Source organism: Fusarium musae, chromosome 8, assembly GCF_019915245.1.
Source record: "Fusarium musae strain F31 chromosome 8, whole genome shotgun sequence".
NCBI lineage: Eukaryota > Fungi > Ascomycota > Sordariomycetes > Hypocreales > Nectriaceae > Fusarium > Fusarium musae.
In genome coordinates, this window is record NC_058394.1 from 2,591,717 (window position 1) to 2,618,625 (window position 26,909).

The following is a 26,909-nucleotide window of genomic DNA, read 5'->3' on the forward strand; positions in this document are numbered from 1 at the left end:
AGCAAAAAGTCCTCTAAGCATAGACCAGATTTACCTAAGCATTCTAATCACTTAGGGTCAATGATCCAGAGTTTACTTTTCTCCCTCAGAGTGTCGAGGATGGATACAATCTGTTGGTTGCCCTACGAGGCATATGTCTCAGCCACAGCATCCTTCTCGCGGACCAAGAACTCCTTGAAGCTACCCAACCCAATTCCCCAAGTCTTGACCCTCTCAGCATCAACGCATTTCTCACCATCCCTCAGAAAAACCTGCGATCCAATGAAGGGGTTGGTATCCATAGCCTGGGCCACTTGCTCATCGGCGTAGAACTGGGCCTTCATCTCTCGCCCAGTGGCATGAGCCAGACACTGCATCATCTGCACGGCCGTCAACCTCTCACTGACAAGGTCAATTTCTTCCCCATTAAATTTTTCAGGGTTGTTGAAAGCGGCCAAGGTGAATTTGGCGATGTCTTGCGGGTCCACGAGGTTGAGCTTGGTGTCGGGCTTCAAGGCGGTCAACCAGATGTTATTCTCGAATAAGTCACTGTAGATACGAGCTTTGGGGGCGAGAAGGTTGGACATGAAGAATCCGGGACGGATGATAGTCCAGTGCTCGAATCCAGCTCGCTTAACAAGCCCTTCAATGACATTCTTGACAAAAAGCGTCTTGAAGATCAGGTGACTCGGAGGAAGAAGCGTGCGCCTCTCGGGAGCATCAGCGCTGATTGAGCTCGAGTACACGATATGCTCAACGCCCGCCTTCTTAGCCAGTGCGATGATCCTTTGAGCCCAGATGCGCTCATCATCCAGATTGCTATAGTTGGGTCCAAGAGCGAGGAATAATTTGTTGCAGCCTGTCAAGCCGGCAGTGAGTGCTTCTTCATCGTCCCAATCGCCAGAGTTCAAGACGACGCCGATCTTAGCGAGCGCTTGGGCTTGGGGAGACTCGGTGTTTCGCACTGTAGCGCTGACGGACCAGTTTGATTGGCGGAGGTGGCGACATACTGCTGAGCCTTGGGTGCCTGTAGCGGCGACGACATAGACTGTTGGGAGAGACATGGTAATGATATCAATATTTAATAGAGTGTGATGAGATGTAATTGCTATAAATTCAAGGCGGTCGGACTCTTTTATACAGTATCTTGATGCTGCAAACTCCAGGTCTTCGTCCACTTCGCGCTATTCCGTCGTTTTGTGGGGCATGTCAGCGGAGTTCCGCTGCTCTTCAGATCCCTCGGCGCACTTCCACCATCTTCCCTCTTCGTAAACCGCCAACATCCAGCATCCATGGAGCGCAACGACCCGCCAGCGCGACGGAAGTCCTGTCAAGCCTGCAAGAAAGCGCGACGGAGATGCGATCTTGCGCGTCCGACGTGTCAGCGTTGCGCTCAGCGGAATATCCACTGCCATTATCCGTATGCACCTCCACTGCGCGAGAGCGCCAGCTGCATACAGCCCGTGATCCCAGTCTCTGAGATTGACGCTTCACTTACGCCGTCGTGCCTTGGAATGCTTGACTCGATTTTTGAACCGACGATAGATTTTACAGACCAGCTGTTTCAAGGTTCGTTGGATTGCGATACTTCCAATTGGTCTACGCCAGGGCTTTCAACCGCGGCTCAAAATGCGTTGAATCGGTCCCAGCTTGTGACTATTCCCCAGGTCACTAGAGCGATTACATCCCGACTCCAGTTTGCTATGGACGCAATATTGAAGGGCCCATCACAGATGATTTCGGAGAATCAGACCCCTTGGTGTCATTCACATCTGTACGATGATGGAATGCCAAAGTCTATGCAACGTGAGCTCATCCCTTGTACTAATAGTTCAAGCATAACACTTCAGAACAGATGCCGTATCTTCTGCGGCACTCCATGCAGCAAAGAATCATCTCAACGCCAGAGTCATCCGCGACAATGTGGAAAGCCGGGTACAGGAACTCCTCGCCAGCGATCCACCAACTACCTCAATGGAAACTCTATCATACGCACAAGCGCTCTTTATATATCAAATCCTTCGTTTACTTGACAACGACGCCCGAACATACGCCATCTACGAAGCCACAATGCCTCATCTCGAAGAAGCCTCCAACGCGCTAATTCCCCACATCGCCATCGACGAAGCAGCAAGCGAAGCCTCAGATCTTATACCTGTCTTTCCCGCCTCAGCAGCGCAAGCCATCTGGTCCAATTGGATCTTCCAAGAATCAGCCAAAAGAACCCTCGGCATGATAAACTTCTTCATGCTGACGTATTACTTCATGAAAGGAGAGTCAGGAAACAGATGCAGCCAGAATAAAAACATCGCAGTGAATCGGTCTGTCACAATGTCTGCGCATTTATGGAATGCTCAAGATGCTGTTGATTTTGCACTCGCGTGGCGAGATAAAAAGCACTTTACTATAAATGTCAGCGCGTAAGTCAATTTTAACTTGTATTTTTTTATGTCTTTAGCTGACAAGTGATAGACCGAATTTCCTGGAGACAATACTTCAGGATGCCCAAAAGGATGACATTGATGCGTTTGGGAAGATATGTCTGACGTCTTTGATGGGACTTACTGAGGCAAAAGGTTGGTTAGCTATGAAAGGAATTACTTTATAGTTCTTCTGAAATATACTGCGAATAACATAAGCGAGCAGTAGTATGGTGTTGGAACTCCCAAAGCCTTACCAGTTACGTCGCCATTTTCTTCGCTAATCGGCCACTTGCTTGGCAAGCTTCACTCCCTAATGGTCCTTCCAGGCTGGCGCCGACGGGAAGCTGTGTGAGCCATGGGAAGAATGAGGGTTTAGAAGACATATTGAGTTGATATCCAATGACACAAAGTCTATAATAAGAGTGCTTATGACTCACCTGAATTTTGTGCAAATATATTACATCAATGATAGTGGCAGGTATAGGGTACCGATAAGTGATCATCGCCTTTATGAAAGACAGATAGCACGGGATCCTGAATCCTATTTATAAACGGCGACACTGAGGCAGAGCTAGTGTGGCTGAGAAACAAAGTTCAAGTCAAAGGACGAGACGTTATTTCAATTCCACGACATCATGTTTCGTTATCTTATCTCGTTTTGATAAGCTTCTTATCATCTAGAGCCCTCAAAGACCTTGGCCTCGGGTTCTAATATAAACACACCTAGCTAAAATTAATTAGTTTAAAGATTTATTAAATCTACCTGCGTCTTTTTGTTCTTTAGGATAAGTATTCTAAATATCTTAACCACCCCCGGCCTGGAAAGTCGGCAAAAGTCCCTTAAGTAAGCTGCTAACAGACCAACAAGTGGGCCAGGTCGGCCGACTTTATAGCAGGCTTAATAGGGCCATCAGCCGCAAGTATCACAATGGTCTTTGAAATTAAGCGAAAATGCAAGCTTAGGAACAAGCTTCTGCCAAGCGTCAATGCCAGATCCTTGCCGCCCCTAGTAGTCAAGACCTTTTAGAAGTATATCCCCTGCCAAGAGATGCTGGATTGAGAGGCTCTCACTAGGCGGGACCCTGAAGAAATGGGATGATATTGGTTCTAGTGCGCCCCTAAACGAGTTGTTTGTGAGAAGTAGGAACGTTGAATGTTGGACCTCACGGAATACTCAGCCCTGCACGTTACATGCAATTGCAACGTAATGAGATTGACTTGGACAACGGCAGTCAACCTCGAGGACGTGTGCAAATACATGATCTCTGTTCTCACTAATTTATCTCTTGACCTCGGATAAACGATAGCGCATGTGGAGCTTGAGGAGTTTAGAGGAGTAAAAAATGATCTATGAAGGATTATGAGACTTTGTACCTAGCAGAGCTGAGAACGAGTACAAGACCAACTAAGCATCCATAAGCCCTAGCCGAGTGTCCATCTTAAATTTACTGCCATTCCTTATCCAAAACCACCAGATTCTGATATCCCTTCTTAACAATCTCAGTATCAATCACCATGACAGCGATGAAAGTGGTGTCTTCAGTTTCACTGGGATTGTCGCTGACGGTGTGATGACATCCAGGAAGCTCGTTGAAGCTCTCACCGGCGCTGTAAACCTTGGGCGGGTTACCGTTCATGCCGCTGAGCAGTTGACCCTTGATTACAGTGGCGGCGACAGTGGCACCAGAATGAGTATGCGGAGGTGTCCATCCGAGAGGGCCGTAGTGAACTTCGAGACCAACGATGGACTTGCCGGGTGCGTTAGTGAGCTCGTAGTCATAGAGGATCTTGACATTTTCGCGGGGGCGATTGCTGATATGCATTAGACAGATCTTGGATGAGGGAATGGCTCAACGTACCGCTTGTTCTCAGCGTTGTCGGCCATTTTAGTGAAATAGAGGTTAGACGAGTATTGCGTTGTTATGCAGAAGACACAAGTAAGAGATGATAAGAGATGAAGAATATGGAAGATACTGTTCTTTAACGAAATGAACTACTTATACTGATGAAAATGTTGTATTTTCTCAACAAAGAATGATTATCCTACGTGTCGGTTTCCCGATTTTCGGATGGGGATGGATAAGCCATGCAATGGTCAACTGCGGACCCGCCCGGGTATCCGGGTATTCGTTTCTATCCCCGGATCCCGGGCCCAATTGCCTGACGCGAATATCAGCATATAAACAGTTCCTTCTTGGCAGAAAAAAGTGTTGAAAACAAGAACAAATATTAGCAATATCATCCACCATTCTACATTGCACTGGATACACAAAAAAACAATTCCCCAACTTCAAGATGAAAGCTGTCCAGATCCTCGGAGACATGTCTTCTCCCAAACTCACAACCAACTTCTCTATGAATAAACCCGAACCAGCCAAGTCCGAGATTCTGGTTCTTGTTCACGCCGCTGGCGTCACGGGCGATGAAATCATGTGGCCAGAGACTTACCGACGTCCAACCCGTATTCCAGGCCACGACATTTCCGGCGTCATCACCGCTTTTGGCCCCGATTATTCTGGCCCCCTAAAAATTGGCCAAGAGGTTTTTGCTTTTCTGTCAGCGCACACAGGTGAAGGGCAAGCAGATTACGCTGTCTGTGCTCCTGAAGAGGTTGCTCTGAAGCCAGCGTCGCTTTCCCATGGTGAGGCTGCTGCACTGCCGATTCCGGCCCTGACAGCGTGGGAGGTTCTAGACTATGCCGACATTCGTATTGGGACGAGAGTCCTTGTGACGGGCGCGTCGGGGGCTGTTGGGCAGCAGTTTGTGCAGCTTATTAAGCATTTGACAAGTGCTTATGTGATTGCGCTGGTGTCCGAGACGAGCAAGCATTTGCTGGGTGACGTACTTGATGAAATCGTCGACTACAAGACCCCAAACTGGGAGAAGTCGGTGAAGGATGTCGATGTTGTTTTTGATACGGTAGGCGGGGAGGTTCTGGCCAAGACATGGGAAACGGTCAAATCCGATGGCATGATCATCACGATTGGCGATCCTGCGCCTTCGTGGGCTTTTGGCGGCGACGAACCCTCCGAGTCCTTGTCCCTACCAGGTGTTAAGTACAAGTACTTCATTGTATCGCCGAATGCCGAGCGTCTGGGACAGGTGGCGAAGTTGTACGATGATGGAGTGTTGAAGCCACTAGCCGTGAAGACGTTTCCCTTTGAGCAGGCTGTTGAAGCTTGGGAGGATGCTAGGCAGCGTGGAAAGGGCTACAAGGTCGTCATAGAGTTTTAAAGTGTATCTAGAGTGTAATACAGAAGAGACATCCATAAGTAGAGATTGGATAGATTATTGAGTGTTCAGCTTGTACTTCCCGCCATCCAGCTAGAATCCAGCTCGGTACCCATATTAATCCATCCACAAATATCCTCAAAAGACCCCAGACTCGCAAAGACATTATCATCCTGGTCCATAGTCGGAAGAGACTCCATACTCCCCTCTCCCTCACTCTGCGTCAAACTTGGAACCTGCGTTGATCTCGGCGTATTCCCCGCATCCGCACTACTTCCCCCGAGGCCCAGAACATGACGAGCTATAGTCTGTATCTCTTTCACATTCCTCGCTGTTCTTGGCCAAAACTCACCCACAGCTTTGAGACATCCTATAGTCAAGCGGATTTGATCTCGCGCTATTGCCAATGCTTGGTCTTTGAGCATGTATGTACATGCTGAGAGGAGGGCGAGTGTTCCTTCGCTGACCATGCATGTTGTGAAAGGGGTGTGGTGGAATGGGCGGACGGGTAATGCTAAGAGTTGGATTTGCGCGTTGACGGATTTGAGAATTCTAGTTGTGTGTACATTGATGAGATCTGGCTTGGGCGTATCCGCTGGTGGTTCTCGAGCGCAACTGGATACTCTTTCAACAGGGTTGAATCTCAGATCTGATAACGGTCTGTGTACGCCAATAGTCGCACTAAACAGTTAGCTCAACTCTTGTTCTGTGATCAAAGGACATACACATGGATAAGTAAGTGAGCTTGAAACATTAGCTCATCAATGGTTCCATCTGCCTTCAGGACAGGCTTTTTATCCTTGGGCAGGAGTAAAAGCCAGGCGTCGAATGCCGAGTCTGCGGATTGTATGATGGCTTCTGAATGTTCTCTGGTCGCTCGTTTTGGTGACATGCAGATGACTTGTGCTGCGCAGCGGACTGCACCGATGAGATAGGCGAAGGACGAAAAGACCACGTCTTCGCTATCGAATTCACGAGAATCGAAGTCCTGTAAAGTCTTTGGTGCAGGTATAGTCTATCGATCGCGTCAGTCTCTTTCTTAAAAATCGTATAAGTACTTACACCTGACTCATAATCTGTCTCTTCACAAGGAAGTTCCACAGTGGGTTCAACATGTAGCGTCTTGAAGTTCATCGTCCCCAGTGTTCCAGCGTAGGAAGCATCAACTATAAATAGCATCCACCACGTTCGTCTCCAGCATTCAGCCATGACCGGGTCTCCAAAGCCCCATGTAGCAGCGAACTCCTGCTTATGCATGTCCAGCTTGACGGCAACATCGATAGCAGCATCCATCTGCTCTTTTGCTTCAGTTTTATAGGTGTACCAGAACAAAGCGATCGAGTAGAGCAGACGAGCTTGGACTTGCACTGCATCTGATAGTTTGAGCTGGGATATTTGAGCCTCGACGGCGCTGCTTAGTGGTTCTGACCATTTGTGGGTATCGTATATATGCCCTATCAGTCGCATGGAAGCTAGGAGGGGACTGAAGTTGAAAGCTGACACCTGGGAAAGTTGAACTAAGTGTTTGTAGGGGGGAGCGAAAGGATGCAAGTGGTGAAAGTTGGTATAGTAAGACTTTACCAGAGCATCGTCAGTGAGACTGCCCTTGCTGAATAGTGGTGTTTCGCGGTCCTCTGGTACAGGCGTTAGAACGGGTAAGCTGGGTTGTTGAAAAACATCCATGCAATCCGCCCCAGTCACAGCTTCATCCCCCAAAGTGATACCCTCATCAGCTACCGCCACAGAAATCTCCGACACAACATTATCCAATTGCGCATCAGCCTTATTAGCGAGCCGTCTCCGCCTCTCTGTCAAAGCCGCTCTATCAAGACCACCACGTCTCGAAGCAGTATACTGGCACGCCTTGTCGTAGGCTGTGCACCGACTGCATCGCGGCTGTTTAGCATCGCATTTTACATGTTTCGTCCGACACTCGAGACAAGCTAGTGAAGATCGCGTGTTTACACGTGTTGAGACTAGGCGCTCCATGGTGAATGGGTGATTTACGTGGAAGAGAAGAATAGCTGATGCTTGTCAAATGGGGGTCATACCAAAGTGGGGTCACGGGTATCCGGGCTTCCGGGAATAGAGTGGGTATACGGCATGTCAACAGGGTGAGGGAATACTTTGTTTTCGGTAAAGACTGTGTAATTGTTCAAAACGATGTGCTAGGCTACTAATACAATCAACTCTTCATATCCTCCTATCTCTAGTTAGTACGGTACTTCTTATGGATATGCCTGCTCCAGGTTCTCAAAGATTCGTCGCCCAAACTGATCCATCAACTTAAGACGATGAATCTTGTCCCCCATAAAGCCCGCGCTACCAGGCTCATGCAGATGCCAATCAAGCACCTTATACCCTCTCTGCTCGACGGCATTAAAGTTCGGCTGCAGATAACCAAAGATCCGACAAGGCAAAGTGCTCATCTTCTCCGACTCAACTTCGTCCTGGTCAAACATGACGCCACTGTAGCCACTATCTCCGCTAGCAACGAAGCCAGCGCAGATAGCAGTAACCTGGATATCGACGTCCCACTTCCCTCTACTTCGCGAAATGCCTTCCTCGACTAGCCGCCAGTGCTCACAGCGCTGTTTGATCGGACAGGTGCCGGCTTTTGGGTGGCGCAGAGTGAAATGCCGGACGGGGTATCTCTGTCCAGAGAAGAAAACAGTGCGTATAAAGTTCTTGGAAAATGCCTTTTCGCCTGCGGGCAGTCCTGCAACTGGATCGAATCGAAAGTCTAGTTCGGTGCTCAAAGCTTCGTCTTCGTTAGGGTCAATCAAGAGATAAGCCTTGCTCGGGAGAGGGGCTGGCTGTTCAGCCGCTTGGGTGTAATGCCGTGCGTCTTGAGGATGAGCTGCTAGCCAATCTGGTGACTGAATGATGTCGTCCAGCTCTTGAGTTAAAGCAACAACAACTTCCTGGGCCAGAGCAACTCGATCCTCAGCTTGGGCCAAGCGCTTCCGAATGGCGGCCACGCGATTAGTTAGATAATCCATTGTGTTGATGCGAGGTCTGGTAGAGTCAAATTGGTTCATTGCTGGTAGAGTCGGCGGTATCTGTAGACTCTGAAATGCTTCCTCTTTGTCTCTGCCTTTGCAAGAGTTTGCAAAATTCTGAGGGCAGTTGCGACTACTGTATGGGTATACTGCTTCGTAGGAGTTTGTCTTCCACGGTTAGATAGATATAGCCTTTTATGATGATGTGAAAGAGCTGAAGATGCCAGGAAGATGCACGGGGCTGATTCAAAGCTCAGGCCAAAAAAAAAGCAGTTGTTCGTGCCAGTGGCAAACTGGTCTTTCACCAGGGCCCCATGTTCATCAGCAGTGTACCTCGAACAAAAGACTTGGGAGGTGCAACGCAGTGTAGACTATTGTCCACTGTCATGCTTCACATGTTGGACTTGCGTTCATATGGCATGCTGAAGCGAACATGCTTGTAAAGCGGTTGATGATGAGCACGTCACAAGCAGCAGCCCGGTATGGCTATTGAGTAAAGGTTTCCATGTGTGTGTTGTTGCTGTTGTCGTTGCCGTTGTTCGTTCGTTCAGTTCCCTGAACTCCATTCGTAGAGAATGCGTGGGAAACTAAGAGACTACTTGGTAGCTGTCTCTGTGGCAAACATTTACGTACTCAGCGATATTTCTTCCAGGGAACATTCGGTTCCGGTGCAGGAGGATTTTCACCTCTCTCGCTACTGTCATCGGAACAAGAGCCGTCAGACTCTTCACCAAGGCGATCTGCAATAGAGCTATTATGCGAGTCATGATCATGGCGGAATGGTGCCAGACCCTGGTCACAACTGCCTTTCCGGTCCTTTGGTGGCTCAGCTGTGGAATTAAGCTGTGCGTCGGTCACAGACATCAGGCCATTCCTAATTTGGCGGCGAATCCTCTTGGGGACTGGGGCATCGGTTTCGCTGCTGGCGGACCTCTTGAGGCTCAAGGGCTGCGCTCTCGGAGAAATATCATGACTAATTGTGCTCGGTGATGATTGCTCGCTGGAAGAAGAGCATGAAGTCGGAGATGGAGGTGGAGTGCCGGGACGTCTTGTCGCAAAACTCTCATCCCTATCGAGCGGCCCAAGGTCTTCGGATGAGGAAGAGACCTGAGAGTCGATGCTCAGCCTTTCTTCCTCAGAACTTTCCCTCTCAGGTTGAGACATCCCAGGCTCTGTTTGGGGAGTATCTGGCTCTGAGGTGGTATGCACCGGCCGCGAAAAGGGAGACACAGGGCGCTCAATCTCACGCGTACCTATCAAAACGTGAGCGAAATTGAGATAATCGGGGATGAAACATACCATTATAAGCATCCTCCCAAGACCAGTGCAAGAGGTTGAGAAATACCTCGACGTCGAAATCGTCAGTGATAACGTCGTCACTCATGGCTAGAGTTTCTTGTCTGTGGTAAGTTGATGAAAGTTTTGTTGTTCTGATGGATATCCCTTGACATTAGAGAGCATGCCTTGAGAAGATGAAAGAGCTACTCGTGTTCGTTAAATATGTGTTTCTTGAAATGAACAAACTTTTAAACGCAGACTTTATGTCTTAGTGCTTCGTTTGATAGGGCAAGAAAATAATCATAAAGAAGCTTTATTATTGAGCACTTTTTGTAAAGTTTGACAGTGTTATTATCGTGATACTTTTCGTTTTGGAAGTTTGGTACATGTTGCCTAAAGTCTAACTGCATGACTGTGTATACCCCCAAGATCTCACGCTTTTCGCATAGCCAAGTGTAAAAAGCATTCAATGTCTAGAGATTCAATGGTAAGGTTTATGATGTTAACCAAAATTTGTCATTATAGCCGTATGGCGGATTTCCAGTGGTAGATTGTTGAACTCAACAAGGCTGAAGGCTTCCCATTTCATCCGCATTATTGCGGATTCGCCTACAGTTAATACGATAGTGAGATAATGAATGGAAAGTTTGATGGTACGGTCACGGCCATAGCCGAAGCGGTTTCCGACCTTGTTTCCAAAGAGTGGCTCCGTTGTGTGCACGGTCTTGTTGGTTGCCTTCGGTGATCTCCATTCTTGGAGATTACACGACCAACAAACCACTCACCGTCGGGTTGTGGATCATTTATAACCAGCGCGAGTCCCCAATCCGTTGATCTCAAATTTTTTCTCAAATCACGCAAAATGGCTTCGTCAACATCAGACATCCCGTGCATTCTGCCACGGCTTCCCCAAGAACTAACCAATGCCATTTCTCGGTACCTTGAAGGAAGCGACATCAAGGCCCTGCGTGAAACATGCTCAGCAATGGCCAGGGCCGTATCACTCCATTTCGACCGTGTATTCATATCCGCAAATTCCCTCAATATCCAAGTCTTTAAAGCGATCGCAGACCACGATACTTATCGCCACCAAGTTTATGAGATCATCTGGGATGACGCTCGTTTGTCTACTGGGCCGGAGCTCTGGGAATCCAGGGTAGAATTGGACGGGAACAATTGGGGGCTAGATATGGCTGTAACTGAGAATGGATGTCCGAGGTGGTTTCAGAAATATTCCAGTACATCAGATGTTGAATCGTACTACAACTACAACACGCCCGTTGCTGACAATCATATGGGACTCGCAGAGTGCTGGGGCTATTACAAGCCGTTGTTGGAAGACCAGAAGGAGGTTTTGGCAAGCAATGCCGATATTGAAGCCTTCAAGTATGGTCTGCAGCGTTTCACGAGCTTAACAAGGATCACCATCACGCCGGCGACTCACGGGAGGCTTGGGCAACCACTATACGGAACTCCTATGATCAGGTCGTTTCCTCCCGGATTCGACTACCCAATCCCAAAGCAATGGTCTACCGTCCCAATGGATGATCGCCCCGATTGGCATGATCCCGGAGAATGGCATGACGAGCTTCCATGGCAATCTGAGGAGGGCGATGCCCCGTATCAGTGGTTTTACGGTCCCCACTGTACCAATGAGAAATACAAGGAGAAGTGGCGAGGCTACCAGCTCGTCAGCCGAGCCTTGGTAGAGTGTGAGAATCAGGTCACAGAGCTCAAGATTGGAGGCCATGAGATGAGCTCTGGGTTGAATTGTCGCATCTTTGATCAATCCTGCACCGAATACGACCATCTCTGCACTCTACTGAGCCGCCCTGGGTTCCGATATCTCGGTCTCGATCTATTCTCGGGTATGATCGAGCATGAAGATTGGATAACATATGAGAGACGACTGCTCAGAGATGCTTTAGCTCGCGCTAAAGGAATGGAACATATATCTATACGCGCTTCCACACAGATTGAAAACGGAGTATGTCTACAGCTCGATCCAGAAGAACTCCTCGAAAGGCCTCTGTTTCCCCTACGGGCAGTATTTCCTATCGATCACTGGCCGCGACTTCAACACTTCGGTATCTCAAACTTCCTGGTAGAGCTAGATGACTTGGTCGACGTTCTGTCCTGTTTGCCATCTACATTACGCTGCGTCGAGCTAATCAACTTGGCATTTCGAAATCTGGACCACGGTTACGAGGACCTCATTCGCCAGATGCGTGATAAGCTTGACTGGCGTTCACGGTCCGTGGAAGAGAGACCGAAGGTGCATATGATCTGTTGTGAGGAAGACAACGATGAGTTCATTGAGGTAGATGGTGCGGTATTTCATATCTGTACGGAGGTGGTGAGAACCTGTTTGAACTTGAGTCGAGGTGCGTAGCTATACGACGAGGGGGTGTTCGGAGAGATCCGTTGGATCCGGATTGCTGAAGTCCGTTCTTAACTACATTTTATTGACAATCTTCTGTACTCTAGCAAGGCCTCTAGACTCAGTTGGGAGCTCAGAAACTGTGAGCTTGATGGCGATATGCTAAATGTACTATGTAGAAGTTCCCCAACCTAATCACATTGCGAACGCTGGCACAGCAGCCATCAGCGCATTCTGCCTTGGTTGAGAATGCCATGATAGCCGTGACAGCCTCAAACAGCTATGATGCTTCTGTAGTAGTCAAAACTTTCTTCGTCAAAGCCGTAAACATTCCCATGACCAAGTCTGAGTTCTCTGCGTTCAGGTAAAGGGTCGCATTGCGGTCTTGCTCTCGACTACGGAGTACTGCGACCACAAATGGAAATGCCCGAAAGACTCCGCTCCCAACCAACAACTTCAAGCGAGTCATTGGCGGGCCGACTTTGAGTGGATATAAGCAGACCAACAGCATTAATTTTACAGGATGTACTTCGCTCTTCGTTGTTCAACTCAACCTTCAAGTTGTCTCACGTTACCAATGTTGCTATATTCTATTGAGACCATTGGAATCAATCACTTTGGCCGTGGACTCGCGATGATGTCAGTAAGAACGTCTTGAGGCTCTCGTGCGTCAGGCCATCAGAAACAACGGGAATGTCACCAGCAAAAGGAAAGTGGAGTCTGGCACTGCAGCCAAGACCTTGGATAATTAAACAGTGGCCGATAGTCCCGTGCAAGCGAGCTGTTCCACTGTTTAAAGACCCTTACATGCCATGATCGCTCTAACTTTTGAATCCAACTCTACGGAGTAGTCCATCTCTAAATTGATTATCTACAGTCATTTCACCATGTCTTCAGCCATCACTACTTCCGTGCTCATGCTGGAATACACTGGAGCTGCAAATCTCGTCGCCGAAGTCATTGGCGCAAACCCAACAGCCACGACATTCGTACTGGACTGCGGCAAGCCCAAGCATAAAAAGACCTGGGATGAGAATGAATGTTATATGACCAAGGACACCGTCATCGTCGGCCCATGGGCCGATAAGACACCTGCGCCTGGAGCTGTCATTACTGGTATCTGGAGAGACGGCTACGTCAACGAAGATGAAAAGGAAGGCTACTCGTACTTGATACAATGCCTATTGTCTGTACTACGACCAATCATGCTTCGTTCACCTTCCGAGATGGTCGGGGGGTCACAGCGACGTACACCAAACACGGAGGTACGACGTTTGACGGGTTCTTCTATTTTGGGTATGGATACTTTGGCTGGGCTCCTGTCACTGTCACAGCTGGTCAGTCGTATCTTTTGTCTGCCAAGACTGCTGCTTCCACCGAAGCTACGGCCACAAGCTATGTCTCTGGAACCGGAAAGGCTGAGGAAGCAACGACATCGGCGGCCGAAACTACCAGCACGAATGACGACGGTGTAATTACTGTCACTGGGGAAGCTTCGTCAACAACGACTTCGAGCAATAGTGCAGGCACCAAACGTGCTTTAAGCCTCTGGGCTGCAGTGGGAATTGCGACAACGGTGGTCTTGGTACGAATGAATGCTGTGGTAGGATATTTCTTCATGATTGATTCACGCGAGTGACGTCAAGGATGTTTGGGCAGGTCAAGTAGGCAACGGTAAACATGATAGAAGTAAACCATATTATTAATCATTTTACGAAAAAGCTTTGGAGCTGCCCAGAGGTGGGGTACATCCCGATTCCCATGTCACATGAGTCTTCTTCATTAGCCGTCTCAGTTCTTGATTCTTAATGACGTGGCATATACTATTACTGGTCGGAATACGTCGCTGGGATCTGTATTGGCATTGGCGTTTACAAGCAGGTGGGATCTCGACCTTGGTTTTGTGCAGCTATTTACTCATTCTTTAGGCTCATGGGTCCTCTCTTATAAATCGGGCATCGCTGGCGGACCAGAGATCCTCGCAGCAGGAAGACTTATGAAGAAAATGAACTCGAGTCATTTTGATGTGCTTACTGGGACAGCTACGGTCAAGCCATTCGTGGAGGGGCCGAAGGCTTATCGTTTGGAATCAACGAAGTGCCAACACGAGCTACTGCCTGTTTAGTCATTCTTCCCAAGTAGCCCTACCCCCATTAAACTGCGCTCCACGTCCATGTGATGCACCGTCTCTGGTTGCAATGCAACCGCCAACCAATATATGACGTTCTAGGCGGTCCTCCACTACACGGCTCCTCCCGAAGCTGAAACCGGGTAAATCAAGTCACTGTGGGCCGGAAGTAGAAGACTTGTCCGAAGTCCGAATCCAGAACGAATCGATCAGAGCAAGTATCAATCTCGGTATTCTTGCAACGGCCGAAACCTGTTACATAAAAAAGAAAACACAGCTCACAATTTGTAGTCTATCGTCAGTCAACAGATCACACCCCTTTGCCATGTCTGCGATAGTTGACACGGATATTCTGATCGTGGGCGCAGGCCCTTCTGGCACCGCCCTCGCATCCTTTTTGGGTCAGAATGGTATGTCTTAGGGCCTCTCACTTTAGACGTCTAAATAAGCTGATGAGAGAGTTTCAGGAATGAGAGGCCTCGTCATTTCCAAGGACCCGCATACAGCTTACACGCCTCGAGCTCATGGGTTCAACCCTTTTGCGCTAGGTAAGATCCGTTATGCTTATAAGCCTAAGAAGTCGCTGACACGAATGGAGAGTGTCTCCGGGATATTAATCTGGAGGATGAGGTGCTTCGGCTGGCCATTCGCGAGCCTTTCATCCTTTCACCACGCTTTGCACAGAGCTTCGTTGGAGAAGAATACGGACGACTCGCCTCATGGGAGGAGAACCCTAAGTCTTTAGTAAGTCAAGCAATCGATTGACTGTAACTTGCTGACAGGATTCATAGGGAAGACGAAAAGAGACAACGCCTTGCGAATACGTGGACTTGTCACAGCGCCACTTGGAGCCTCTTCTTTTGCGCTTTGCATCTCATAACGGCTTCAACATTCGATTTTCAGCTGAGATTCTCAACGTTGAGATCATATCAAGTCAGACAGCCAAACCCGCTTATGTCTGCACAGTCTACGATCATATCATCAAGCAAGAGTTCAAGGTTCGCACAAAGTATCTCCTCGGAGCTGATGGGGCGCGCAGCCAGATAGCGCGTCAATTCGGCTTCAAGTTCCTTACTCAAAGCCCAGGCCCAAAGGCATGCAACGTCTTGTTTCGTGCAGACCTTGCAAGGCACTTGACGAAATCGCGTCTCGGTGGAATACACTGGATCATACAACCCGACCGTACCCTCTTCCCCGGCGTCGTTGCCCATCTTCGAGCTGTTCGGCCTTGGAATGAGTGGGTGCTGGTGGCGTTTGGTCCCCAGGGCGGTGACCCCTTTGAGGGCATGACGGCTCAGAGCCCTGAGCTTGTATATTTGATTCGACAGCTTGTGGGGGATGGTTCGCTTGATGTTGAGATCTTAACTCTTGACGCTTGGACTGTGCGCGAACTCGTCGCGGAGACGTACTCCAAAGATGATCAAAGCTTGTTCCTACTGGGTGATGCAGCCCACAGACATCCGCCAACTTTCGGTCTCGGAAGCAATACTTGCATCCAAGACGCGTACAACCTGGCTTGGAAGGTAGCCTATGTATCAAAGGGTTGGGCTGGCCCAGGTCTATTAGCCTCATACAGTCAAGAGAGACAGCCAGTCGGTGCGGACCTGGTTCGAGAGAGCAATAAGCATATACGAAAGAACGCAGAGCTCTTCCGTGTATTTGGAATGATGGCCCCGTCTGCCGATGGCACGAAGCAAGTGGATCAACTATCGCATGCGACGCAGGAGGGTTCAGCACGACGGGCCGATCTCTATGCCGCGCTGGAAGACAAGAAACAAGAGTTTGAGAGTCTTGGCTTGGCCCACAATCATTTTTATGTATCCAAGGCAGTGTACCTAGACGATGAGACTGGCCCAAGACCAGTGTTGGAAGGTGACCCGGTCGTGGAGGTTCAGATCAGCACCTATCCCGGCAGCAGATTGCCTCACGCGTGGATTGACAAGCCAAACCGCCTGAACATGATATCGACGTTGGATTTGGCTGGAAAAGGGTCCTTTTGTTTATTGGTTGGCGTGGATGGTAGTGCTTGGAGAAAGGCGGTTGAGGCCATCACGACTGCCACTGGTATTCCAATCAATGTTTTCGGCATCGGGCCAGGTCAGGAGTACATTGATGTTTATAGGCATTGGTATGAGAAGAAGGGTGTTAGCGATAGTGGATGTGTTCTCGTTCGGCCAGATCGATTTGTCGCGTGGAGGTCTGTTGGCAAGTCTGTGGACTGTGAGCAAAAGTTAGAGGAGGTTCTGAGGAGCATTCTGTGCAGGGAGGGGTTATAATTTAGTTTATGAATGGAATTGGATACGTAGAGACTTTGTATCTAGGCGTTGAAATGTACACATAAACAATGCCGGTGTGATATTTTGTCGGGGACAAATACCGCGAATCCATCTTACAAACTCACCTAAGCCACATATGGACATTTGCCTTAGAATCCGTTAGTCAATACTGCCATCTCAGATTTATTATACCCCATAACGGCGTTCCCCTTCTCAGACCTCCGACATATCGCGCTTCGGTATTAGCCCGGACTTTCAGTTGTCCGGCAAAGCGGGGCTTTTGAACCAATGATGGCCTCCCTTGTTTCTCAAGTGGTTAAACTCCTTCAATCCTCGACAGCAAGTATCCCAGCCAGTGCTGTCTAAAGATCGGAGCGGAGGGTATTTGCGGCCGATATATGGTCAAGCTTAACGGAGGGTTTACTTGTATATAAGCTCGATATGTTACACTTCATGTGAGTATACCAAACACTAAGAACTTCAATTCTCAAGCATGGACTCTCAACTCGGAGGCGGTTACCTGAGCTTAGAAGCAGCTGGCCATTTCATACTACTTCTCTGTATTGTATACTTACTCTACAATGTAGGTGGTAACCTTTTTCTGTTGTGCAAGCTTTAACAAACTATAGGTAACTTTTACTATCTTCTTCAATCCGCTTTCGCGTCTGCCAGGTAAGGCACCCTTCCCTTCATTCAACCCGACCACGCTGACACTGTCGCACAGGCCCATGGATATCTTGCTGGTCAGACATGATTGCGAAGTATCACTGGCTAAAGGGCACACGAGCGCAATACGTCCACGATCTCCATCAGCGATATGGTCCGTTCAAACAACCCCAGACAATCTATCGCTAACTCGTCACAGGCCCAGTGGTGCGAATAGGCCCTCACGAGGTTGACATTTCCGACATGACAGCAGTCAAGGAGATCCATCGCGTCAAAGATGGCTACAGAAAAGCACCATTTTACAAGAATCTCGTTCCCAACACAAATAACCTCTTCAACACCCTTGATGTAGAGTTCCACCGTCACCATCGACGCCTACTGTCCTCGCCCCTCTCCGAATCATCGCTCAAGGCTGTGGAGCCAACAGTTGACGCTTATGTCAAGATGGCAATTGATAGTATGAAGCGTGAGATGGATGAGCGTGGAGCCGCGGATATAGCAAAGTTCTGGCTGTTTATGGCCACGGACATAATTGTGGAACTGAGCTTTGGGGAGTCATTCGGCATCCTGGAACACGGTAAAGTGAGTAGCAACTTGACGTGTCTGTTGTCTTTGCTAACTCATATGACTAGAAGAGCCAGTACATCAAAGACCTAGAAGGTCTAGCAGCCAAAGGTTCCATTCGATCAACATTCCCAACCCTCATATCCCTCGCGACCAAGCTACCCCTGCCAGTCTTCAAAGAAACCGTTGCTGCCGCGCAACGCATCAAAGACTACTCCGCCGAGGCCGTTGCACGCTACAAGACAAATTTCACAAATAACCCAGCAGCAGCCAAGCCTATGTTGTTCAGAAAGCTTTTCGAAGCTGGTGAAGATGGTCTATCAGATGAAGAAATTCGTGCTGAGGCGCAGGCGTACATTGTCGCTGGCTCAGATACTACCGCGACGACGTTGACATATCTTATATACTCCGTCAGCAGTCATGCCGATATTCGACAGAAACTAGTCAAAGAGCTGATGGAGCTACCTGATGACTTTGGTCACAGTGAATTGCGCGATCTTCCGTATCTGAACAACGTTATCGATGAGACGCTTCGTCTCTATGCAGCAGTCCCTGCAGCCTTGCCTCGCGTCGTGCCCAATGGGGGCGCTCACCTCGCAGGCTACTTCATTCCTGGTGATACAGTTGTTTCAACGCAAGCCTGGACCTTGCATCGCGATCCGCGGGTATTCCCAGACCCAGAGAAATGGGACCCGTCGCGCTGGGAGAAGGGTAGCAAGATGATGCACGATCCCGTCATGCCATTCGGTGGAGGCTCGAGAGGTACGTGTCTCACCTAAAGTTCATTTCGTGAAGCGCTAATGTTTACGAAGTCTGTATCGGGAAGCACCTTGCGCGAATGGAGCTTCGCTTGGCCACGGCGAGATTTTTTCGTGCTTTTCCAAAGGCCAAGGTTTCTTCCATTGAGGGCATGTCGGAAGAGGATATGGAGCTGCGCGCGTACTTTCTTTTGTCGCCAAAGGGAGGACGGTGTCTGATCCAGCTGGAATAAAATGATACGGGGTTTCGCATTTCTGAATTCGCGGTGCGACCGCATATGACCGTTTAACTTGGGGGTGGATCGTATGAGCATCACCCAAGAAATCTGGCTGTTGACATCAATGTGGCAATATTGGTACGGCTATGCTGTCTATATGGATTGCTAAAACTACTAGGACTGTAAATGAAAGTATTCTTAAAAGTAGAGCCAAGGAACGACCGTTTTAACGCGATAATTTAAAGTTGAAGGGAATCAGTTCGTCGGTATACAGGGTATGCTATGTACCTAGCTTGATAGGCAATATTTCTTCTACGGCCGTGGTAGCGCACATGAACATGTACCTCTTAGCATCCCAACACTAGAGCCCGTGCGCCCCAAGCATGGATTCAAAGCTCCTCTCTGTTCGTTACAACTGATCAAGGAATGAAGAAGAAATGCTGCGCCGTCTTTCGCAGCTAGCGATTAATTAGAGACGTACCCACTATAAAGCGAAAATTGCTTTATCGTTTACTTATTTATATGAAGTCCGATCCCTTGATTTTCAGCTTCTGTCATGGAACTTGCCGGCGGGAGTGTAATTAATGTCACTCGTTTATCTGACGGGAACTTCCGCATACAAAACATCCCAGCTGATAATGCAGCAAGTATTGCTTGAGGCTCTGAAAGCTATTGACTGCAGCTTGTTCCGTGGTCCAGTGTTTTTTGCAGCTCTCACTATCGAATTTATTTAAGATGAGTGATACCATTGCTGCAGTTCATTTAAAAGAACAAAAACAATTCCAGAAGTACCGAATTTCGAAATGAGAGCACGTGCCGTGTTGTCAATCGACTTCAGCTCTTTGGTCAGCCCCGTTCATCTTATCAATTCAGAGCCTAGCTCCCCCAATAACTCTTCCCGGGGAAGCCAGAAAACTTCAAAACTTGTCAAAATAAACTCAGCAAAGCATCACCTGAGCTTAGGCTAAATTACCTAAGTATTTTTATCATTTAGGCTCAACGCTCTAAGTTATTTTTCCCTCCCCAAGCTTCGCAAGCTTGACCCCATCCACAGCACTAACCCTCTCTTTATTTTTAGTCCCTCTATCCCTCTCAGCTCAGCCGTCCGTCAAAAAGCAATAGTCCACGCGACCGCCGAACTAAAATGTTTCAGGTCCTGTCTCTCCCACATTACGCACTGACAACTCACTCCAGTTGGTTATTTAGCGATTGGCCAAAGCATCTCGCAATCTAGGCCAATCCGCCAAATGATGTTCGTCCTGACTCGCGCGCGACGAAGCGCTAGCTTTATTTGGGATTCATGCAGGGGTATGTTGTATCGAGCAGTCATGGAAATTGTAAATGTCGAGGAAGAAGAAAGTTTAAATCCACTGGGGACTTGGTTCTACTCCACAGACGTTGAAGGGAGCTAAAACGGTCCCGAGGCCATTAGGCGTTGTTGATGAAGGAAATATTCGCATTATAGCTGTGATACGGAGTGGAATAGATTGAGCGTTCAAAAGCATCAATGCCACTGTCCTGAGACGACGAACTTCTTTCTATAACTAGACAAAAGCAAACCCATCTTCAGCCATCACCGTCAAAAGTCAACCCTTAATATCATTTCTGCCCCGCAAGCATGTGACCAAAGCTCTCGATACGAGTGTGCCAAGGGCTCATCTGGCAGCTGTATGATATGATTGACACTGCCGTCTGTGCGACACTGCCGTGACCCGTTTGTTTCGTTTCGTTTCCTCCTCTATTTAACTCCCGTTATGTCTCACTAACTTGACCCATTGCAAGCTGTCATTGACTCCCTACCGCCATAATGCATCTGAATTCCCTCCTTGTATCCTCCCTCTTCGCTTCAGCCCTCGCGGCTCCAAGCGCTTCTACAAAGAAAGCTTGTGAAGAGATCTCAAAAGCTATACCGGGTCGTGTCTCACAACCGTTTACCATCAACTACAACAGTCAATCCTCAGGATATTGGTCTACGGCTTTGCGGGAGATCAAGCCTGCTTGTGTTGTCACTGCCAAGTCGACTGAAGATGTGTCAAAGGCTGTTACGATCTTGAACAAGTATCCTGATGTCAAGTTTGCAGCCAAGTCAGGTGGACATGATCCTAACCCTACTCATGCTACTGCTGGTGATGGAGTACTCATCTCGCTGAATGAGATGGTTGGGGCTACTTATGATGCTGATAAGAAGGTGGCGTATGTTAAGCCTGGTGGAGAGTGGAATGATGTTATTTCGCAGCTTGACAAGGAAGGCGTTGCGATCGTCGGAGGTCGCCTTGGTATGTTTTACGAGGTTACCAGATGATGCACCACTAACTTGACATTAGGCCTGGTTGGTGTTGGAGGTCTCCTCACGCAAGGCGGAATTTCTTTTTTGAGCGCCCAATACGGCTTGGCAGCTGACGTATGATCTATCATGGAACCAAAATGACTCTAGCTAACGATGTCCAGAACGTTGTCTCTTGGGAAATGGTCAACTGGAACGGCACAATCATCAACGTCGACGCCAAGACCCAGCCCGAGCTTGCCGTCGCACTGAGAGGCAGTGGAAGCCAGTTTGGCATTGTGACTCAATTCACCGTCAAAGCTTATCCCATCGGAAAGGTCTGGGGCGGTATTCGCACTTACGATGAGTCCAAAACAGACGAGCTCTACAAGGCGATGCATGAGTTTATCCCTTACAGCAACGATGATCCCAAGGCTGCTATCATTGTCACCAGTCTCATCCTCACTGGAAGTAGCAGAATTAACCTTTTGTTCTACTTCTATCAGGGCGAGAAGCCTCCTACTACTGGAGCCTTTGCCGACTTATTGAAGATCAAGTCGACGCTTTCTACCACTAAGACACAGTCCTATCCTGATCTGGTAAGCTAATCAGTATCGTCTTTAGATATAATAACACTAATGGTTTGACAGCTCAAGTCCAATGGCGCTGGAGTTTCGCTCTTGAACTCACGTATCTCATTCCGAGTAAGCAGCTTCTTTCACATTACTTAGCCTTGACTAACATCCCAGACCGCCACTATCCCCTACTTCCCCAAAGACTCAACCGTATACGCCGAAATAACCGACAAGTTCGTCTCCATCACAAGCAACTACTTCAAAAACCTCCGCGGTCTCGCCTCCCAATGCTCCGTCGACTTCCAGCCCCTCCCCTCCTCAATCGGCAAACACACCGAAGAACGCGGCGGAAACGCCATCGGCTTCACCGCCAACGACCCTGACCGCGTCCTTCTCGAAATCCAGTGCGCGTGGGTTGAGAAGCGCTACGACGATACTGTTCGTCAGTTCTCCAAGGACTTGACGACTTTTATTGAGGATAAGCTTCCGGGGTGGATTGAGAGGAATGGAGGCGATGTTGATGAGTATCTTCCGCTTTTTATGAATGATGCTATGTTTGATCAGAATGTCACGGGGACTTATAAGGACTACGCTAAATTTAAGGCGTTGCAGCGGGAGGCTGATCCGGAGGGTGTTTTGAGAGAGAGGATGGGTGGCTTCAAATATTAATCCAGCTTCAGACCTGTAGGGGTCGTTGGATAGTATTATTAATAATGTCTTGTCTGTAAAGGATCGTGATACCGTTAAGCCTAACGCCTGATAGAACATGAGCAGCTGTGAACAGGATCAACGACCTTGATTCCTGGCCATGTTCAAATACATCTGAGCCCGTCTCGAGCAAGCCATCAGGCTATCCCACATCCGGTCCATCACATCAATACCTCGTGCGAACCCGTTCAAAAGGTCCGACGCTACGCGTATCTGGGCAGAGGGCTCATCATTAAAACTCGCCCCAGGTTCGAGATGCGCCTCGATAAGCGGTTTTCTGCGACCAATATCTGCGTACAAACCGTCGAGCTTCGTGAAACCCTTCTTGATCCTGTCGGTCTTCTCGAGCATCTGCTGACTCAACGCCGCCATACCTCTTCCGGCGTCAGTATCGGCGCCAGCGATTCGGGAGTTGATTTGCAGAGACTCTCTCATGGTTTCCATATTTGTGACGAAATTGTGCATTCTGTGACGAAAAGCCTCGTATTTGGCGTGTTTGGCCATTGCGGCTACCCATTCCTGACGATCAGGGTCGGCGGATTGTGAAAATGCGGGTGCTTGATTAGTGCTCATTGCTTTTGGAGTAGTATTCTGGAACTGATGAAACTGAGGAAGTATGGAGCGTAGATGTTTGCATCAGACTAAGTAGTCAAATTCGGAAATTTGTATTGCTCTCTGTGCAGGGCTAGGTTCAGTGTCAAGGCATGCCAGAGTGATGAAGAGCAATGCGGAATAATAGTTAATCACAGTTCCATCAGCTAAGTTCTCATTATAATCACGGTTGGTAATCATAGTTCAATCGCTATTGTCGCTGCGCGGGAGTGATGGTAGTTCTTAGCCATCATTTTCTGTAAGTGATCAATCTTCAACAATCGTCTCTTATCAACGCAGAACTTTCAAGCCCTCCCCCTCACTACCAACTGAATTTGCAGTGTAAGACCCATTCAAAAAATCCAAATGACCAGCCTGGAAAGTTGTTTAGATTTGGTTTTGATACTGGATCTCAGGATTTGAAACCAGTCCACCACGGAAAATGATCTCAGCCCCCGGGAGTTCGTGTGTAACGTGGTTCATATCTGGGTACATTTTGTACTTCGTATCACTACAAGCACCATGGATGTATCGATGTTGTCTCGCACGCCGGCGGGCGCATCATGGAGAAAAGAATGAGTTTTGTGTAACCCAACTGCATCGGCAACTCGTGATTCCGAGCAATCCCAGTTCAGCCACATGTCCTCACCGCCACTGACCAGCCAGCCACGAGAGGCAACGGCATTACTAAGATGGGAAACCCTGGCCGAGCAGTTCAGCTGTGTCTTAGAGCCCCGCCCTGCGAACTTTTTCCTGCGCTCACGACTGCGCTCATATTCCCAGTTCCCGTAGTGTCTCTCTTCTTGGAGGTTTACACACTGTGATTTGGCTGGTTCTCTGACTGGTGAGCGGACCATCTGCATCGGTCATTCGTCGAGAGCCACATGAAAAGAATTTCCTGAATGCAATCCTAGTTTGATGCGTGTCTGGGTTGATTCGGTGAGGGATGATATTTTGATTGGTAACTAATTACCCGTCTCAAGCCGGCCCGCACATCCCTTTAACGGTCCTAAGGGCACAATTAGGTATTCGGTCCAGTTTTTTACTCTTTCTACCTCTCTTATTTGATGGAACGGCGTCGGAATATCTCGTGATTCCGTCGTCGATCTTCAGTACCTAATTGTGCCCTTAGGACCGTTAAAGGGATAAAAAAGGTACTCAATCCAGCGTGACGATATGTGCGACCATTGATCGTGCATCTGAGACATATCTCATCACTTTTCTATATCGATACCTTGCGGAGACAACGTGACAATGCCACACAAGAGCTGCATACGCAGTGACAGCGCGAAGTACAGTGCCCGGCTAGAAGGCGTGTTACTCGCCAAGAGATGCACAGGACCGAGCTTTTGTAATTTCAAGCGACACAAGTCTCACTTTCTGTACCAGCCATGAGGTAGTGCTCAGTGCCACGAGGTGGGGGAGTCCACCCAGTGTCTCGTTTCTACAGAGTTATGCTTACTTAGCACCGTTGGAGCCAGCTAACTTCCCCCAAGGAAGAACAGTCATCCGCCCCGATTAGCTTTGGAACTGCGGCCCGTAAACGGCTTCTTGCAGTGGACCACCCATATCTCACTAGTATGACTTGCTCAAAGCCTTAGACCATGTTGAAGTTCTCTCCACGATGCGCAGAGACAAGATCGCAGGGTATCGAGATAGCCTACTCGTGTAACCACCAGCCATGAGATCAAAACAGGTTTAGAAGAGGAATTATAAGTAAGGATCTAATGCTCCATTGAGAAAACTGACTCACCAGCTGTCTGCATTCGTGCCATGTCGACACTCGCTTCATCTCGAAAGAGGGCATCGACCCCCTCTTCTCCAAGCACCAGCTTGAGTAAGAAGCTGAAGCTGACAAGCATATCCCCGCCTCAGCCGATGTCACCCGCGACGCTTATGACACTTTTCAACCAAAATCCAGCCGATCTCATGCCAGATCTGCGGATGCAGGTGACATGTCTCAAACTGTTCCTCCTGGTAATGTAAGGCCACAGAAAGATGCATCGTGGGCCTCACTGATGACCTGCAGTGCGCGCATGCCAGAACCCACGCCAAATGGGAAGAAGGTGCACGAAGTTGGGTACAGACAAGCTGTGGAGGCCCTCAACAAGTTGGATATCCTGGGTATTGCGACAAAGAGAATGATGGCTGCGGTTAATGATATTGAGAAACTTACGAGGGACATTGATAAGATTCTGGAGTTTGAAGCGCCGTCTTTTCCTAATGTGCAGCTGAAGAGGTCATGTGAACATTTCATGGGTGCGTATGAGGAGAGGTTGGCCAGCTTGGATCCCATGAGAGAAAATGGTTGTAACGATAGTATGTCTGATGGAGGGCAAGAAATGGCGTGAACTTGACACAATTCATACAATTACTAAAAAACTTTATATCCTAATTTAAAGTCCAGACCCCGTTTTGCTCCCCGAGGCAACAAGTTGGCGCGGCACATACGCGCAATTGAATAACTAACTTTGTGATGGGCGAATCAGCCCATGTACAGGTCAGTCACTCAGTGGGTAGCGCCCTCTACAGTCCGCAGGGGTTATAAATGTGATTACAGGTGGCGGCTCATACCTGCACAGCCAGCTATGCAATTAGTATCACATGCTTATTATATAGCCAGCTATATAAATAAGGCTATATAACCTTCTTCCTTAATTATATATAGCTAACAGACTATTAGTTAATCTATCTTCTTATTATATTTATATTACTAATAAAGTAATTATTAACTTTTTACTTTATAATTAAACTTTCTTTATATAATATTTACTTAATTAAGTAATATTAAGTCTTTAGTCCTTATTATTATAATTAAATTAGTAAAATAGTAGCTTAATAATATTCTTCCCCTAAAAGTAATATATCTATTATAAGAAGCCTTTTTTAAAGATATTAATAAGTAAATAAAAGCTTAAAAGTATATTTTTATAATAAAATACTTAATTTATATAGTTAATAAAAAAGTATATATTTACTTTAGCTATAACTATAGTAAAAGTAAATATATATTAATTCCTAATTTTAAAAAAAAGAGAAAATATATTACTTAATATATAAAATATAAAGTCTTTATAATAAAAAAAGAAAGCCTTTATAAAAGTAAATAAAGTCTTTAATATTACCTTAATAACTATTACTTTTATTATAATTATAAGCCTATAGTTAAAAATAGTATTATATATATAACTTACTAAAAGCTTTATAATAAAAATACCTTTATAATTAAAAAGCTTACTTTTACTAGTATTAAATAATAGTAAATTAAAACTTATTTATTATAAAATTTAAATATATTATTTATTAACTTAAACTTTATAAACTATATTTTTTAAATAAAATAAGACCTTATTAATAAGTAAAGTTATATAGTTACTTTACTTTAATATTTTAATTTAAAAGGCTTTTAAAGTTATTACTTTATTAAAAAGAACTTTTAATTATAGTTAGTTATATTTACTTATTAAAACTTAATTTAGTTTACTAAATTATACCTTAAGGTCTTTATAATTAATTATATTTATAAGACTAATAAGTATAAAATATCTTTCTTTAATATAATTAAAATTAATATTATAAGAAGTACTTTTTATATTATATTTATATATTTTAGTAATAAAAAAAAAGAAGATTTTACTTAAGCTTTTAAAATATTATAAGATTTATATAATACTAATAGCCTAAGTGTTAATTAGCTATATTTACCTTTAATTTATATTTCTTATATTACTCTGCGTTGCCTTATAACCTGATCTAATCTATTACTAACTTACTAAGCTAGCTTTAGCCTGCTAATATTTACAGTTTTTCCCCTAATACTAAAACCTTTATTTTATAATTTACCTTTTTACCTCTTTTTTCCCCTTTAC

General features: G+C 47.0%; 13 protein-coding genes across 13 annotated transcripts; 7 read left to right on the plus strand and 6 right to left on the minus strand.

Annotated features, from left to right (window-relative positions):
- Positions 1–122: 122 nt before the first annotated feature.
- Positions 123–1,043, minus strand: J7337_011104 (uncharacterized protein; the record flags this gene model as incomplete). Its single annotated transcript, XM_044828655.1, has 1 exon — positions 123–1,043. The coding sequence occupies one exon, from the start codon at positions 1,041–1,043 to the stop codon at positions 123–125; it is 921 nt and encodes a 306-aa protein (XP_044677209.1).
- Positions 1,044–3,847: 2,804 nt separating this feature from the next.
- On the minus strand, positions 3,848–4,287 carry J7337_011105 (uncharacterized protein; the record flags this gene model as incomplete). Its single annotated transcript, XM_044828656.1, has 2 exons — positions 3,848–4,214; positions 4,262–4,287. The coding sequence occupies 2 exons, from the start codon at positions 4,285–4,287 to the stop codon at positions 3,848–3,850; spliced, it is 393 nt and encodes a 130-aa protein (XP_044677210.1).
- Positions 4,288–4,697: 410 nt separating this feature from the next.
- Positions 4,698–5,636, plus strand: J7337_011106 (uncharacterized protein; the record flags this gene model as incomplete). Its single annotated transcript, XM_044828657.1, has 1 exon — positions 4,698–5,636. One exon carries the CDS (start codon positions 4,698–4,700, stop codon positions 5,634–5,636), a length of 939 nt encoding a protein of 312 aa, XP_044677211.1.
- A 709-nt stretch (positions 5,637–6,345) lies between these two features.
- Positions 6,346–7,622, minus strand: J7337_011107 (uncharacterized protein; the record flags this gene model as incomplete). Its single annotated transcript, XM_044828658.1, has 2 exons — positions 6,346–6,648; positions 6,696–7,622. The coding sequence occupies 2 exons, from the start codon at positions 7,620–7,622 to the stop codon at positions 6,346–6,348; spliced, it is 1,230 nt and encodes a 409-aa protein (XP_044677212.1).
- A 239-nt stretch (positions 7,623–7,861) lies between these two features.
- Positions 7,862–8,635, minus strand: J7337_011108 (uncharacterized protein; the record flags this gene model as incomplete). Its single annotated transcript, XM_044828659.1, has 1 exon — positions 7,862–8,635. The coding sequence occupies one exon, from the start codon at positions 8,633–8,635 to the stop codon at positions 7,862–7,864; it is 774 nt and encodes a 257-aa protein (XP_044677213.1).
- Positions 8,636–9,268: 633 nt separating this feature from the next.
- J7337_011109 (uncharacterized protein) lies at positions 9,269–10,019 on the minus strand (the record flags this gene model as incomplete). The annotated part of the gene is made up of 2 exons (XM_044828660.1): positions 9,269–9,888; positions 9,935–10,019. 2 exons carry the CDS (start codon positions 10,017–10,019, stop codon positions 9,269–9,271), a joined length of 705 nt encoding a protein of 234 aa, XP_044677214.1.
- A 756-nt stretch (positions 10,020–10,775) lies between these two features.
- J7337_011110 (uncharacterized protein) lies at positions 10,776–12,661 on the plus strand (the record flags this gene model as incomplete). The annotated part of the gene is made up of 2 exons (XM_044828661.1): positions 10,776–12,245; positions 12,473–12,661. The coding sequence occupies 2 exons, from the start codon at positions 10,776–10,778 to the stop codon at positions 12,659–12,661; spliced, it is 1,659 nt and encodes a 552-aa protein (XP_044677215.1).
- Positions 12,662–13,180: 519 nt separating this feature from the next.
- Positions 13,181–13,932, plus strand: J7337_011111 (uncharacterized protein; the record flags this gene model as incomplete). Its single annotated transcript, XM_044828662.1, has 2 exons — positions 13,181–13,558; positions 13,636–13,932. 2 exons carry the CDS (start codon positions 13,181–13,183, stop codon positions 13,930–13,932), a joined length of 675 nt encoding a protein of 224 aa, XP_044677216.1.
- Positions 13,933–14,746: 814 nt separating this feature from the next.
- Positions 14,747–16,697, plus strand: J7337_011112 (uncharacterized protein; the record flags this gene model as incomplete). The annotated part of the gene is made up of 4 exons (XM_044828663.1): positions 14,747–14,831; positions 14,889–14,969; positions 15,020–15,165; positions 15,213–16,697. The coding sequence occupies 4 exons, from the start codon at positions 14,747–14,749 to the stop codon at positions 16,695–16,697; spliced, it is 1,797 nt and encodes a 598-aa protein (XP_044677217.1).
- Positions 16,698–17,447: 750 nt separating this feature from the next.
- Positions 17,448–18,706, plus strand: J7337_011113 (uncharacterized protein; the record flags this gene model as incomplete). Its single annotated transcript, XM_044828664.1, has 3 exons — positions 17,448–17,517; positions 17,563–17,945; positions 17,996–18,706. 3 exons carry the CDS (start codon positions 17,448–17,450, stop codon positions 18,704–18,706), a joined length of 1,164 nt encoding a protein of 387 aa, XP_044677218.1.
- A 2,004-nt stretch (positions 18,707–20,710) lies between these two features.
- Positions 20,711–22,410, plus strand: J7337_011114 (uncharacterized protein; the record flags this gene model as incomplete). Its single annotated transcript, XM_044828665.1, has 5 exons — positions 20,711–21,179; positions 21,228–21,304; positions 21,352–21,765; positions 21,817–21,870; positions 21,916–22,410. The coding sequence occupies 5 exons, from the start codon at positions 20,711–20,713 to the stop codon at positions 22,408–22,410; spliced, it is 1,509 nt and encodes a 502-aa protein (XP_044677219.1).
- Positions 22,411–22,527: 117 nt separating this feature from the next.
- On the minus strand, positions 22,528–23,022 carry J7337_011115 (uncharacterized protein; the record flags this gene model as incomplete). The annotated part of the gene is made up of 1 exon (XM_044828666.1): positions 22,528–23,022. The coding sequence occupies one exon, from the start codon at positions 23,020–23,022 to the stop codon at positions 22,528–22,530; it is 495 nt and encodes a 164-aa protein (XP_044677220.1).
- Positions 23,023–24,995: 1,973 nt separating this feature from the next.
- Positions 24,996–25,391, plus strand: J7337_011116 (uncharacterized protein; the record flags this gene model as incomplete). Its single annotated transcript, XM_044828667.1, has 1 exon — positions 24,996–25,391. One exon carries the CDS (start codon positions 24,996–24,998, stop codon positions 25,389–25,391), a length of 396 nt encoding a protein of 131 aa, XP_044677221.1.
- Between the last annotated feature and the right edge of the window lie 1,518 nt (positions 25,392–26,909).